The sequence below is a fragment of the Haliaeetus leucocephalus genome, unplaced genomic scaffold, assembly GCF_000737465.1.
Source record: "Haliaeetus leucocephalus isolate CR32 unplaced genomic scaffold, Haliaeetus_leucocephalus-4.0 Scaffold395, whole genome shotgun sequence".
Classification (NCBI taxonomy): Eukaryota; Metazoa; Chordata; class Aves; order Accipitriformes; family Accipitridae; genus Haliaeetus; species Haliaeetus leucocephalus.
This window is the reverse complement of record NW_010972831.1, coordinates 2148007-2161869: the sequence shown is the minus strand read 5'-3', so window position 1 is coordinate 2161869 and position 13863 is coordinate 2148007. Positions and strand designations below refer to the sequence as shown.

General features: G+C 59.2%; 2 protein-coding genes across 4 annotated transcripts in view; one reads left to right on the top strand and one right to left on the bottom strand.

Annotated features, from left to right (window-relative positions):
- Positions 1 to 4324, top strand: part of POR (P450 (cytochrome) oxidoreductase) — a 28750-nt gene extending 24426 nt beyond the window's left edge. For both annotated transcript variants that reach the window (XM_010573547.1, XM_010573546.1), the window contains exons 11-16: positions 791 to 972; positions 1130 to 1279; positions 1850 to 2117; positions 2576 to 2721; positions 2987 to 3072; positions 3324 to 4324. In XM_010573547.1, the coding sequence (XP_010571849.1) occupies positions 791 to 972; positions 1130 to 1279; positions 1850 to 2117; positions 2576 to 2721; positions 2987 to 3072; positions 3324 to 3468 (977 nt within the window). In that variant the 3' untranslated portion in view covers positions 3469 to 4324. The remainder of the gene's footprint in view (positions 1 to 790; positions 973 to 1129; positions 1280 to 1849; positions 2118 to 2575; positions 2722 to 2986; positions 3073 to 3323) is intronic.
- A 2-nt stretch (positions 4325 to 4326) lies between these two features.
- TMEM120A (transmembrane protein 120A) lies at positions 4327 to 13857 on the bottom strand. 2 transcript variants are annotated; one of them, XM_010573544.1, is made up of 12 exons: positions 13759 to 13857; positions 11154 to 11272; positions 10520 to 10636; positions 9957 to 10016; positions 9130 to 9225; positions 8732 to 8821; positions 8270 to 8335; positions 7814 to 7875; positions 7468 to 7560; positions 6662 to 6726; positions 5955 to 6023; positions 4327 to 5865 (listed from the first exon to the last, which is right to left on the bottom strand). In XM_010573544.1, exons 1-12 carry the CDS (start codon positions 13831 to 13833, stop codon positions 5752 to 5754), a joined length of 1026 nt encoding a protein of 341 aa, XP_010571846.1. In that variant the 5' UTR covers positions 13834 to 13857; the 3' UTR covers positions 4327 to 5751. The 2 variants fall into 2 exon arrangements, with proteins under 2 accessions (XP_010571846.1, XP_010571845.1); XM_010573543.1 differs by having other exon boundaries at positions 4327 to 6023.
- Positions 13858 to 13863: the final 6 nt, after the last annotated feature.

Below are 13863 nucleotides of genomic sequence, written 5' to 3'. Positions count from 1 at the left end.
CTCTTCTTGGGCAGTGTTCCCGGCAGAGCTGGCCTCTGGCAGGAGGGACATGGCAGCTGCTGCCCATCTTACTCCTGAAGCAGTGCAGCCTGACCTGAGGCATCAGATGTGCTGGCCCAGAAGCCTGACAGAGTTCCTGGTTTCAAGAGCGCAAGTGGCTTTAATGCACTGCCAGAGCCTGCGGCCCCCTGTGCAGTGTCCCATGTTGTCCGGCCTCGTGCTGTCATTCCTGTCCCTTACGGGCATCTTAATTTGCTGAACTGAATGTCTCCAGCCTTGACTGCTGGAGTTTACCTTTCCCAAGGGGGCTCTGAGCACAACTGTCCATGGCTGAAGGAGACTGAGGACACTTTTGAGGCCAGATCTGAAGGAGGTGTAAGTCTGTGAGGCCAAATTAGCTGTAGAGAACAGCCCTCCTGCTTGGTCTGGGAGTTTGCTGGGTGCCTCTGTGCATGGATATTATGGGACAGAGAACCCCATTGGGGAGTGTGAGGTATTTTTTTTGTTGATAAGTTGTCAGGCAGCATCTGTGAAATACAAAACGGGCTACTGGGAGACGTAGCTGCATGGAGAGGGAGCTGCCCTGTGCTGGAGCTGCTTCAGTGTGGGATCGGGGCTTTGGCCAACAGGCTGATTCAGCCCTAGGGCTGCTCTCTCCTCCCTGAAGCCTGTTCTCTTGCTCTGTCTCCAGCTCTCATACCCTACATGCAGCTGCTGGCACAAAATCTCTAACATGACAGCATGTGGTTGCTAATTTTTAATTATTTTTTTTTCTTTCCCTCTTCTCCAGAGGAATCCAATAAGAAACATCCCTTCCCCTGCCCCACATCCTACCGTACAGCCCTGACATACTACCTGGACATCACCAACCCACCCCGCACCAATGTCCTCTATGAGCTGGCCCAGTATGCCACGGATGCCGGCGAGCAGGAGCGCCTCCGCAAAATGGCATCATCTGCTGCCGAGGGGAAGGTGGGAGCTGTGGCCTTCCCAGCAAAGCTGCTGGGTTGAACTGGGTGCTGGGGGATCCCCAAAAGGGATCCAGGACCGTTGGGCACCACATGCAGAGAGCTGAGGGAGTGTTTGCCAGGCAGGGAAGCTGTCATGCGTGTGCCCTCCTTGCCCACAGGCTCTTTACCTCAGCTGGGTGGTGGAGGCCCGGAGGAACATCCTGGCCATCCTGCAGGACATGCCCTCGCTGCGCCCCCCCATCGACCACTTGTGTGAGCTCCTGCCCCGCCTGCAGGCCCGCTACTACTCCATCGCCTCCTCCTCCAAGGTGAGTGTGCTTCCAGCAGGGGCTGAGGCTGCTGGGAGACCATTTCAGCTCCACAATGCCATGGTCCCTGTCTCAGCTGGGGACCAGACGTGGGGAACTTGCCCTGGCGACACTTTCTGTGAGGGGGGCAGCTTTAGTTACCTCTGTGCATGAGAAGAGGGGGTTATCCCAACTTCCATAGGGTCTGCAGAGGGTCCCACACTACAGCCAGCTGCGCCCTGATATCACCGCCCTCCCTGCAGCCCTGTTTCTCCTCGCCCATAGGTCTTGCCATCAGGGCTTGGAAGCAAGGTGGCATTTTAGGGGTTGGTCGAAATTTACTCTTTACTTTGTGCCTGAAGCCCTGAGGTTGTTGGCAATACTGAGGAAAGCTCAGTGGTCCAGTGATGAGTTGGGCACCAGACAGAAGCCTCACAGGGTCACGCCTGGAGGTTTGGTCTGCCAGGGGAGGAATAGCTGTCCCAGCATTAATCTTAGGTTAAACTTCTCCCCATCCCTGAGCACAAGGGACTGAGCTGTGGGATTGCTGGGGCTCGCTCTCTGCCTGACGCTGATATCCCTTCCCTGCAGGTTCACCCCAACGCCATCCACATCTGTGCTGTGACAGTGGAGTACGAGACCAAGACGGGACGCCTGAACAAAGGGGTGGCCACCAACTGGCTCAAGAACAAGGTGCCTGACGAGAACGGGAGCAACTCCCTGGTGCCCATGTACGTCAGGAAGTCGCAGTTTCGCCTGCCCTTCAAACCCAGCACGCCCGTCATCATGATCGGACCAGGGACTGGCATAGCCCCCTTTATTGGCTTCATTCAGGAGCGGTCCTGGCTGAAGCAGCAAGGTGAGTGCCCAGAAACTTCCCTGGGGACTGGAGGTGCTGCAGGACAGCGCTCTGCGGGGCCATTTGGTGCCTCCAAGGTGCAGCTTGTGCTGCTCACATCGGTGACAGGCCTAGCAAAAAGCAGAGGTGGTGGAGCAGGGTGAACAGCAGCTAAGTGTTTTTGCCCAGCACGAGGATGCTTTGTCCTCCTCTTGGCCACAGAGGATGTTTGAGGGGACAGATAGACCTGAGCCAGTTGTCTGAGCTCTGCCACCACGTCTCTGAATAACCACAGTCAAGTCACTTAGGCTCATTTCTAAAGCATATGGGTACTTCTGGGAATCAGTCTTGAGCTTCCTCTTATGAACAGAAGCAGTCACACAGCTCTGCCTCCCCCAGGTTGGCAGGGCAAAGGGAGGTGGGGAGGCCAGGTTGGGGGCTGCAGGGAGCCAGCTGATGCGTGCTGTGTGACTCTGCAGGCAAAGAGGTGGGCGAGACGGTGCTTTACTACGGCTGCCGCCACGAGTGTGAGGATTACCTGTACCGCGAGGAGCTGACCCGCTTCCATCAGGAGGGAGTCCTCACCCAGCTCAACGTCGCCTTCTCCAGGGACCAGGCTGAGAAGGTACCGCTCTAGTTCCCCAGCTGCTTGCTCGTGCTGCCCACCATCGCTTCCAGCCATGGCAGTGGGGGAAGAAAAGGCCCTGAGGGCTGGAGATTCCCAGCCTGGAGCCTCACTGCTGGGGAAAGCCCATGGCAGTCACAGGAGCACCCAGCACCTCCACTGTCTTCGGAGCCACGAGCACGGGCTTGGCTTCTCCTCCCTCTCCATGGCCTGTGGCGTGGGGGCTCTGCTCCTCTTGCCTCACTCCCACCTTGTTTCCTGTCAGGTTTATGTTCAGCACTTACTGAAGAAGAACAAGGAAAACATCTGGAAGCTGGTTAATGAGGGGAACGCTCATATCTACGTGTGCGGGTAGGTCTGGTGGCAGGGAAGGGACTTTGGGAAAACATTGCTGTTCTCAGGAAAACGAGCGTGACTCAGTTTACCCACCTGTGCCATTACAAGCCCTGGGAGGGTTATGCTGTCCTTGTTCCAGGGGAGGGCAAGCGGCCAGGCAGGCGGGCTGGGGTGAGCGAACTGTCCGTGTTTGGGTGTTGAGAGGCGACCAGGGCTCTGTGGCTCTGATGTATTACTGCCTCACTCATGATCACCCTTGTTTCCAGCGACGCTCGCAACATGGCCCGGGACGTGCAGAACACCTTCTATGAGATCGTGGCTGAGTTTGGGAACATGAGCCAGCCCCAGGCTGTGGACTATGTAAAGAAACTGATGACGAAGGGCCGGTACTCTTTGGACGTCTGGAGTTAAGAGCGGGGCTGGCGGGGCTGGGGAGAGAACGGGTGCCCGGGTGTGGGCCTGTGGGAGGTGGAAAGTGCCTGCTCGCCCACTGCTGCTGTGGGTGACAGTGTCGTCCCTAGCCCACAGCTACCCCAATGTCACTCCCAACCCCTCCTGGGCCACAGCAGCCCCCCGGGGCAGGCTGTGTACCCTGGGGGGTGGAAGGGGTTGAGAGGGGCAGAGGGGTAGCTCAGGCTGTTGTCCAGGAGCTGCGGTGCCCCCGGCACCCCAGGGAGCACCTCATGGCACCAGCGTTTGCCTTGAGGTCAGGGACAAGGGACACAGCTAATGTGGGGCAGGAGGGGGGGATGGTGCCAGGGGAGCTCTGGGGTCCTTCCCTGAACACAAGGTGTTGCCTTATCCCCTGGGGCTGGAGACCACCCTGGCTTGCTGGTACGGGCAGCCTGGGGACAGCAGAGGGGTGGAGGAGCCAGCAGCCCCCTGCGCTGTGGGTTTGGCGTGAGGGCATGGCATGGGGCAGCCATCTGTCCTCGCCTCCCTCCCACCCTGTGACATCCTGGCAGGATGTGGGGCTGGCAGCTGGCTCTGGGCACAGAGCTGCCCCACATCACCAGGACCCTGCAGGCACCCTGTTCCTTTCCCCCGCTGCCCGCCTTTGCTCCAGCACGCAGCAGGGAGAGGATGGCCCCTCTCCCCTCTGGAAGAGACCCAGTCTTGGGGGGCTCTCAGTCCGCAGGGACCCTGCTTGCTCCCTGCAGCCGGCAGCTCCCCTGTGCCCAGCCCCTCCCTCATGGTGCATACGGTCATTTTTTAAATAGTTTTTATTTTAACATCTTTGTGATTTAATCATGGAAAAAACCCCAAAACTTTCAGGCTGTCCAATGACTGTAAATTATTTAAATACATTTGCCCTTGGAATAAAAATACTGTTTCTGTAGTTTGCTTCCTGCCCTCTCTCTAGTCAGCCAGAGGGAAGAGGGAGGCAGGAGGAGCAATGGGCTGCTAACCAGGAGGAAACCTGGGCAACAGGCAGCAACTCCTGGTTTAGGCTGCGCTGGAGCTGGGGCAGCCCCTGCCCTGGGGTGCTGAGCCCTGGCAGAGCAGTGAGGATGGTATCTGGTGGGGGTGGTGGATGGCTCTGGACTGAGGCACAGCTGTGCTAGACGTGCTGTTTGGTTCCCAACACTTCAGGTGTTCCCAGTGGTAGTACAGGGCTTCTCTTCCCCTAGTCTGCAGGGACACTGAAGTCCTGCTGGGCTCTGCTTGGCTCATTGGCTGGCCAAAGCTCTGGCCCCAGCCTGTGGCACGGGGCTGTGTGGGTCAGGGGGTGCCACGGGAGGGAGCTTGCAGCACTGCCCTCCTGTCCCCACTGCACCCTGCACCCCAGGCTGCTGTGGGGGGCACTTGGAGATGGCTTTTATTCCCTCCCCCTGACACATAGTGTCGGGCCCACTCAGAGGATGCAAGCTGTTCCGAGACCACCCTGGCAACCCGAGGCAGCACCTTCCCTTTATTTTTACGTGCGCATCCTCCAGAGATGTGAGACCAGGGTGCTGTTTGCACTGCTCCAGTGCGAAGCCTGGTTCAGACTTGTGGTGCTCCCACAGCTCCTCTGCCCTATGGCTTGAAGGTAAAGGAGGAACTGGGGTACGATACACCCTGGAAGGCAGTGCTTCTGCACAGCCTCCAGCTGCACTTGAAAGCAAAGAGGGCTGCCAGGGCAGCCAGGGAAGTGATTACTTGCAGCCGATGAGATGTGAGGGCCTTTTTAACATCTGCCTTCAACATGCAGGAGCTGCCCTGGCTGCAGGGCTGGGGAGAGAAGGGGGAGAGCTTTGGCCACCCAGGAGCTGTGGGAGGCAGCCATCAGCCCTGGACCCTGCCTTGTCCCAAGGGAGTTGATGCAAGCCAGGCACCCCGGGCTGCCCCCTGCCTGCAGTGGGGTGGGGAGTGCTAGCAGAGCTGGGCTTGACCCCAGAGAACCATCCCAGTAAATGTCTTCAGGGCAGAGGGGAGGGGAGCAGCTGCCCCAGGCACCCTGCTCTCCTGGAGGAGGAAGGCAGACGGGACAGGAGTTGCAGGATGCTCCTGACTCCAGGTGAGTGACTCGGGCACGGATCCAGCACCGCAGTGAACACGCGGTCTATTCACGAGCAGGCCCCAAGCTCTGTCCCACACCCAGGCTTCCAAGGAATGGGGCGAGACACCAGAGTCCGGACGGCATCGAGAAGATGGGGATGGGAGAAGGAGCTGGGGGGGAGAAACAGTCCTGACCCCCACGCTGCCCCCGCTTCAATTCCGCTTCGTGTCTTTGTTCTTGTTCTGAAACTTCTGGTGGACGACACGGAGGGTGGTGAAGAAGTTCCCCAGGAAGAGGATGAAGAAGGGGAGGCCGCACATGAGGACCTGCAGGAGCCGCAGAGGCACAAGTCAGCAGGAGGGAACCTGCCTGGGGCATCCCCCTCCCCAGCGCAACTGCCTGGGAGCCCCCTTACCTGCCACTCCTTGCATTCCGGGTGCTGGATCATGCGGAAGAGGGTCACAGCGTTGTAGAGCTGCCAGAACTGCAAGAGAGAGGAGATTTAGGGGAGTTTCTGCTTTGACCCCATGCTTGACCCCATGCTGATGTTTATCCAGCTGCTCCCTCTGGGCACAAACCCCACGCAGACCTCGCCTGAGGCCAGCCTGCCCCAGCACGCAGTGAAACCCTGTCCAGGCTTGGGGCCAGAGGACCCCAGCTGGGACATCTCCCCCTTTCTTGCTACCTTCTGGAGCCCAACAGCCAGAAGGAAGCCTCAGATCAGCCTACTGCTTTTGGCCATTGGCCTAAATGATCTGACCAAGAAAGAACTCAACCTTCAGCAGCAGCAGCTGCAGAAGGGTTTTCAAAGGGTTCTCGGAGCCAGCACTTTGGCTGTATTTTGCCCATCGCTTAAGCACTTGGCAGAACTACCAGCAGCCCTGTAGGTCCTCCCCAGCTCACTAGCCAAGTCATGGAGGTGGTGGGTGCTTTGGAGGAAAAGGCTCAGCATTTGTTGAAAGCATTTCCCTGCCCCTGGCATCTGTATCGCATGGCTGCAGCAGCCTGTGGGGACCTGTGTGATATCCAGGCTGCCCAGCGCAGCTGAGAATACAGCACGATCTGCTCCCACCTGAGGCTCTGGCCTCTTGCATGTCCCTGCAAGGATCGGTGCAGACTCACCTGCCCAAAGAAGAGGAAGGGAAGCAGGAACGTGAGGCCTCTCCACATCCAGGACTGGAAGCCCTCTGCAAAGGATGAAGGTTTGCGTGAAGACCTGAGAACACACTAGCTGGGGGACCGGACAGAGCCCAGCTCCTGAGGTTGCAGGCAGGGAGGTTTGGTGGCCACCCCGTGCCTGGCTGAGAAGGTCCTGCCAGGCTAACACAGCCTCACCATGGGCGCTTGTACTCGCAGGGAGGGCTGTGGCAGGGATTCCTAGTGCTAATCTAACGTGGGCCTCTGGAGGAAGCTGCTCTGGTAGAGCTGCCCTCGTCCGCAGCTGCCATCCCTCAGCCTGAGCACTCAGTGTCGCAGGGGCCGGGGAGGCGGCAGCCCACAAGTACGTGTCAGAGGGAGGCTTTCTCTCTGTGAAGCAGCTTCCTGGGGGAAGCTTGGATGCCAGGAGCCACATCCACTGCTACCTTGCATCCTGAGGGAGCCAGCTGTGGGCCAGCGACCCCAGGAGAGCAGGAGGAGGAGGGCGTCCAGCCTGTGGGACAGAGCATCTCCCCAGTGCTGCTGCCTCACAGCAGATGCTGCTCGTGGGGTTCTGGCTTATTTGTAGCTTTTACTGCCACTGATAAACTGCAGCTAAACTAACCTCAAACCAAAAATAACGGTCACCATTGCCTTAACAGAAACCACAGCTCCCAGTTAGCTGAGCACCTGTCTGGTGCTGGGAGGAAGGCTGCTAGCAGCCACGGGCCCTGCGGCAATGGCAGGTCCAGTTGGACTGGGACAACCAGTCAGGGAAGATCCCAGCTTACCCACAGTCAGATCCATGTTGTGCCTCTCGCCCAGCGCTCGCAGCCGATACAAGCACCCGCTCTGATAGTAGTACTGGAGGAACTGCACAAAACCTGCGAGGAGAGCGCGAATGTGATCAGCAGATGCCCAGGCATCGTCCCCTGGCCCCAGCATCAGCTCTAAGATGACTCTTCAAACACCATCTCAGTGCCAGGGCCGTGGAGGGCAGGACAGAGGCCAAGGGAAAACCCAGGTGAGCCAAGAGCTCTGAGCAGCTACAGCCAGGCCTCCACATGTTGCAGAGCTGGGCAGGCATGCTCGGCCTCTAAAGCCAGCCGTGGTCCCAGCACACGTGGCAGCACTTACTCTGGTACATGGAGAAGGAGAGGAACTGGTTCCTGAACATCTGGTACATGAGCCCGTCCGGCCTGCAGAGAGACGGTGCTGGCTGGGGGATGTGGGGCTGAAAGGGAAAGCAGCCAGCCCTGCCTACCCCACAGCCAGGGGTAAGGGCACCGCCGCCTCGCCCCGGCTCCCACCAAATCAGGGATTTGAGATAGCCCTTCCACAGGAATTGCAGTGCAGAGGATCGTGTTTCCCAGCCCAGGGACCCTGCCTGCCATGCAAAGGTGCTGACGGCTGCTTTTGTTTAGGGTGCCTGGGCCTGGAGAGGAACATGTGGCATTGACTGCTAGACCACAACATCCACAGAGCAGGACTACAGCCATGGCTTAGGGCAGTGAAGGCCCCTTTGTCTGAGCTGGCCGCAGCCCAAGTAGGCTGGGGTGTCTACAGCCAAAAGACAGGGGGACGCAGACTTACCATGTCAGCATGACACCTGAGAGGAAAGTGGAGACGTAGTGATGGAAAACCCACCAGCCTTTGATTCTGGAAGGCAGACACAGAGAAGGGGCGTCAGGTCTTAAGCACAAATCAAGACCCAAACACGCACCAGGAGAGGAGAGCCAACCCAGCGCCAGCCACCCTCCAGCTCCCAGGGCAAGGCGAGTAGCAGGGCTGGTTGCGAAATGGCCGTGTGTGGAGCAGGACCCAGTGCCTCCGGTCTAGGCAGCACCCAGGGGCCAGGGCTCTTCCCGCACCACCTCCGCACGGGGAGTTCCTCACGCCCGGTACAGCTCGTTACCAGGGTTTACTACACACCCTGAGTAGGAGGGAGCTGCTCCCTCGGGAAGCACAGAGCTACACAGCGGGTCCGAACTCCCCGGCCTTGCAAAGAAGGACCAACTCATTGCATGCCCCGCTCCCCGAGCTCAAGGGACTCACTTGGATCCATTGTTGATCAAGATGCTCTCCCGGATGGTGAGGGTGCAGTAGTACCACACCAGGAGGAAGTTAAAGACGGCATCTGTCACCCTGGTGGGGAACAAAGCGGGGTGTAAAGCCAGCAGCAGAGCCATTGCCTGTGTGTTGGGGGCACGGGCACTGAGACAGCCGTCACTGCAGGACGCCCAGCCACCCTACGGGCAGGGAGACCTGTTTCTCCACCACGGTCACAGTGAGACCGCAGCAGCCACAAAAGCCACCCCACCTCTAGGGCAGCTGCCAGATCCTTTGTCAGGATCTCTTCTTCAGCTCTGGACCTTTCGGGATGGGAGAGGACATGGGCCCTGGGAGGAAATCTCTGCCTGGCCCCTTACAGAGAGCATCCAAGCCAGACTCACCTGGAGTTGAGAAGGAACCGACAGGAGAAGGAGACAATGAGTAAGATGATGGTGAGGTAGAGCTTGAACTTCTCGTACTCATCTTTATATGCAAACCTGCAGGGAAGCACAGGGACAGGCTTGGAGCAAGGTGGCTGCTGAAAGTCTGTGTCCTCCCGTCCCATCTGCCTGGACAAAACTGTTGTTCTGTTGGGAACCTCTGGGACATGCTCAGGAAAAATCTCATCCCCTGGGTATTTCTGAGAGAAGAGCACACCAGGCTGCTTTCACACAGGTGAGACAGCTTCAAGACACCACCAGCCTGGCGGGTGGTGCAGAGGACTCTGGGGAAGCTGGACAGATTGGCCTCTGCTCAGGTCTTCAAGGGGAGGCCTGGGGGACTGAGAGGGGGACACAGGCTCCTGGCTGGGCACCTCTGCCATTAGTGTCCCAGCATAGAGGGGGCTCTCGTAGGCCAAAATCAGCTACTGGTGTTTCCCAGGGGAAGAGGAGGGGGCTCGCCAGTGGCTGCACAAGTCTGTCTCTCCTGGAAGTCTCTAACACAGGGGAAACCTGGACATGGCTTCAGTGAAGGATCCTATTTAGCTCATCAGAGCTAACGGTCCATCCCAGCCCCTTAGCAGGAGCGTAAGGAGGAGGTGAGGACTCAGCTGATTCTGTAAAAGGAAGCAGGGGACAGCCCGGGAAGGGAATCTGCACCAGGCAGGTCAGGCCAGCCATGTGTCTGCACATGCAGCAGCTCAGCCTAGGAGGAGGAGTTGTTTCCTGGCGACAAGGGGATCCCAAGCCAGGCAAAGCACAGGGCAGCAGCGACGAGAGGACCGTACTTGGCCTGCTTGCTGAGCAGCGTGACATTCACGTTCCCGAGCACCAGACTCAGGTACAACCTGGGGAGAGAGCAGAGGCGTTAGGACGGGGAGCTGGCAGCACTGCTGCGGAGGCGAGGCAGAGCCGTCCCCTCTCGTGCCACCGCTGACGCTGTGGGGCAGGGAACGAGCCCCCAGCTGTTTTCCACTCGGAGCTGCCAGGCAGCGTGACTGGCACAAATGCTCTGGCATCTCCTCCCAAGGGCAGTGGGACGGGTGGCTGAGCACACACCCCACCTCCCGTGAGCACTGGGGTGTTTGCTGGGGCTCCCCGCTGTGCATGGCTGCCGTTCAAGGGCGGGTGAAGGGCCATGAGCAGGCAGAGGAGCGAGGGGGACGAGGGCAGCGCTGCAGAGGCTCAGCCTGGCTCCTGCCCAGGCATCCTCTGGGGAGCTCAAGCAGAGCAGCACAGCTGTGATGCTGCTGGGAGCAGGGTGACAGCAGGTTTGTGTGTTGCAGCGTTGCAGCTGCAGGGACGTGGAGGGAGGACTTGGTGTTTCACCGAGAGACGAGGCACCTCTTACCCGTTCTTCTTTGGCAGATAGGCCTCCATCTCGAAGAAAACGTTCTGCCTCTCTTTTATTAGGTTCTGGGTCTCTTGGATGGACTCCTCCTGTTCAGGACTCACGTGGGCTTTGCATCTGGGGAGGAAACACGATGCTGGCATCAGGACAGCCTCTGTAACACAATCAGCACGTGCTGGTACTCGATATGTGACTGTCTCAGACAAGGACACCCCAAGGACAGGGAAGATGGGCTGGAGGCAAGTCCACAACTCCATCTGCAGGGCAAGCTCCTCTGTCAGGCTGGGATGTTGCTCAAGAAAAGGAAGCAGGAACGAGGGCAAGGTGAGGCCAGACACAGACGGGTCTTCTCACCCTCGAGGAAAGATGGAGAGAGCTTTGTGCAGGAGGGGGGCAGTTCAAGTTACCTGCAAAGCCCTTGCAAGCTCTGAACTGCAAACAAGGCACAAACCAGAGCAGAGGAAAAGGAAGCTGAGGAAGACCTGCCTAGGTGAGTCCAGACCTCCACAGTGCTTTGCTATTAGTGAGGCTGCAGTAATGTTTGTATTGGAGACAGAGCCGTGAGACGAGTTCAATAGCCCCATCCTTGCTGCTTTCCCCTCCTGCCCCGCACCATCACAGGACACCAACTCACTTTTTGAGGGACAATGACAGCTCTTTCAGCCGCTTCTTCTGCCGTGCGATGGAGCTCGAGATCCCATCCTGGAGTTTCGTTAGCTCCTCGAGTTTCTGCTTGTACAGCTTGTGATTATCCTGAGGAGATACCGGCATACGTTACAGCTGCCTGCCCAGCCATCCCTGTCCTTGGGTCCCCTGTGGGGCATCTGTTGATGCATTTGTGAAAAACCGTCTTTAACTTCACCTGTGCAGCAGCTGGGTAAGACAAGAGGTGGGCAGAAACTGCAGGCAGAAAGCCAGGTGTGTTTGGGGACAGCCTGCAGCCATCCCTGCTTCGGTGGAGGCAGAAGCAGCTGCTGAGGACACCCATCCCCAATCCCAAGGAAGTTATCTGCAGGTGCAGACACATCCACACGGCACAGCCTGGTCCTGCCCTCGCACGTGGCTTGCGTCCGCCCCCCCTCCAGCTGCGGGCTTTGAAAGTCCAGCCAGCAACGTGATCCCACTCCGGGGATGCTCCCGTGGCTGGGAAACCATTGACTGCAGCACAGGGGATAGGAAAGACTCGGAAAAAAGGCTGCTGGGGCCAGAGCTACAACTGAGGGCCACAGCCACCCGGGAGCAGTGGCTTTGACTGCAGGGACAGGATGAGCAGCACTCTCTGCTTGGAGGTTCATGCAGCACCTGCTGCTGCCCCAACTCGTGGCTCTGGGGCTCCATCCTGAGCACCCCAGGGAAGCTGGAAGGAGCCCATCAATGAGCTGGACAAAGGGGACAGACTTGCAGCAGGGCTGCAGCCAACTGCCCGGTTCCTCGTGCGGCGGTAACCCAACCGCACCTGGGTAAGGCTAGATGCCACTCTTCTGCTATATTTAGAGAGGAAAGAAGAGGAGAGAGCATGCTGGATCAATGCTCCTTGTCCAGGTCAGCTGGAAAACAGCCTCACGTCGACCACAGGCAGCCTGAATGCCACCTCCATCAGGTGGAATTAAATGCTGCTCACAACAACCCTTGGACTAGACCTTGACGCACACACATTTTAGCCTCCATAGCTCTTATCGAGCACTTTATCAGCAGATCTCAAAGCTGTTCCCAAAGGAGAAAGGTGAAACCGAGACGCAGAGGAGGGAAACAACTCATTCTCCCTCTGGTGACAAACAGCAGAAGGGTGGGAATGGATCCCAGATAGCCCTGGCTCCCCCAGCAGTGATTTATGTCCCTGATCTCTCACGGGGCATGCCCTGCTTGACCATCAAGCTTTCCTGCTCCCATCTGGAGTCATCGCCTTCTATTGCTCTGGAGTTAACTGAGAGCGAGCAGCTTTTGTGACAACTCCTTTAGATGTGCGAGCGTCCGAGCACCACGCTTGGAGACAGCCTGGATCAGGAGCCCCTCCAGGAGAACGTTCCTAAAGGAAAGGGCCAGCACTGTGCAGCCGCACGCAGGGTTCAAAGCAGGCAACCTGGGACATCCACACAACCCCTATGGAGCAAGAGGAGGTTTCTCAAAGCCTCCCTTGCCCCAGATTTGGGCACAGCTGCAACGTGACCGCAACAACATCCGCTTTGCCCTGCTCCCAGGGGGGAAGGAGGGGGAAAGGGAACTGGTGCAGATGCAGCTGGTTGAGCTGAACCGCAGCAGAAGATGGTTAGCCAATCTTTTCCTTGGGTGACCCCTGCCTGAGCTGAAGCCTGCCCGCTCCTTCCCCTGGCAGCGAGCGCCCTGGGGATTACACAAAGCAGGTGGAAACATCTCCGATACCAGTCACCCTCCCAGCACAGAGTCCCTGGCCAGCCCTGGTGGGTGACGGGGCACCGGAGGGAGGGTGCCCGGGGTCGAGGGAGGCAGGCTCTCGGGACAAGGCACCTGGCTGTAGCGTGACCAGATTCCTGGCTGTCTCCGCTCTGCTGGCCGGCTCCGCTGTGAGGCTGGCTTTGGGCTTGCCGGAGCCGGGCTGAGAGGAGCGATAAGTAGTGTGAAACAGCATCTGCGTAGCTCATTCCCAGCCGTGCCATGCCAGGCAGTGCCGCTCCCCACTCCAAGCCTTTAAAAGCCCAGAGACCTCGTGTCTCCACGCCACGTCCATCGCAGGCTGGATAATTAGATTGCCCCAGCCCTGGAAAGCCCCGGTTCTTGCCAAACTCCCGTGTCCAGGCTCCTTGGCGGTGCCCCGGCACAGCCTGGCACCCCCTGCCCTGCTCCGAAACCCTTTTCCCAGAAACACAAGGGCTCCTTTATCAGTCGTGACCGAGGGCTGGGGCAGGGGAACAGCGGGAAAAGCGACCGGAATCCGAGCAGGGAGACCCCGCTTGCCCCCGGCACCCGTTAGGGATGCTGCCGGGGCACCCCCCCCCCCCCCCCGCCCCGCGGAGGAGCTTTCACCCCCGGTGACAGTAACCCCGGGGTGCCCCGGCTCCGCCGTCCCCGCCGCGGTGCTTGGGGGACGAGGCGAACCCTGATGCAACGGCGGAGCCGTCCCTCCGCCCTCGGCGCCGACCGGTGGTGGTTGCCCAACCGGTGGCTGAGGTCACCGGGCCCGGGACTCCCGGGGGAAGCTCCTCTCGGTCTCTGGGGGCCGGTAGCCGGCGGGGTGCGGCTGCCCGCGGGCACGGCGGCGGTACCTGGATGCGCTGGTAGCCGTCCTGCAGCTCCTCCCACTCTCGCAGGCACTCGGCGGCCGAGGTGCCGCAGGCCATGGCGGCGATGGCGGCGGGCGAGCGGCCCCG

Coding starts and splice junctions, on each gene's coding strand:
- TMEM120A (XM_010573543.1), bottom strand. CDS start 13,833: ATGGCCTGCGGCACCTCGGCCGCCGAGTGCCTGCGAGAGTGGGAGGAG. Junction 8,822..9,129: donor CGGTTCCTTCTCAACTCCAG/GTGAGTCTGGCT, acceptor GTTCCCCACCAG/GGTGACAGATGCCGTCTTTA. Junction 6,024..6,661: donor CCTTCCTCTTCTTTGGGCAG/GTGAGTCTGCAC, acceptor TCTCTCTTGCAG/TTCTGGCAGCTCTACAACGC.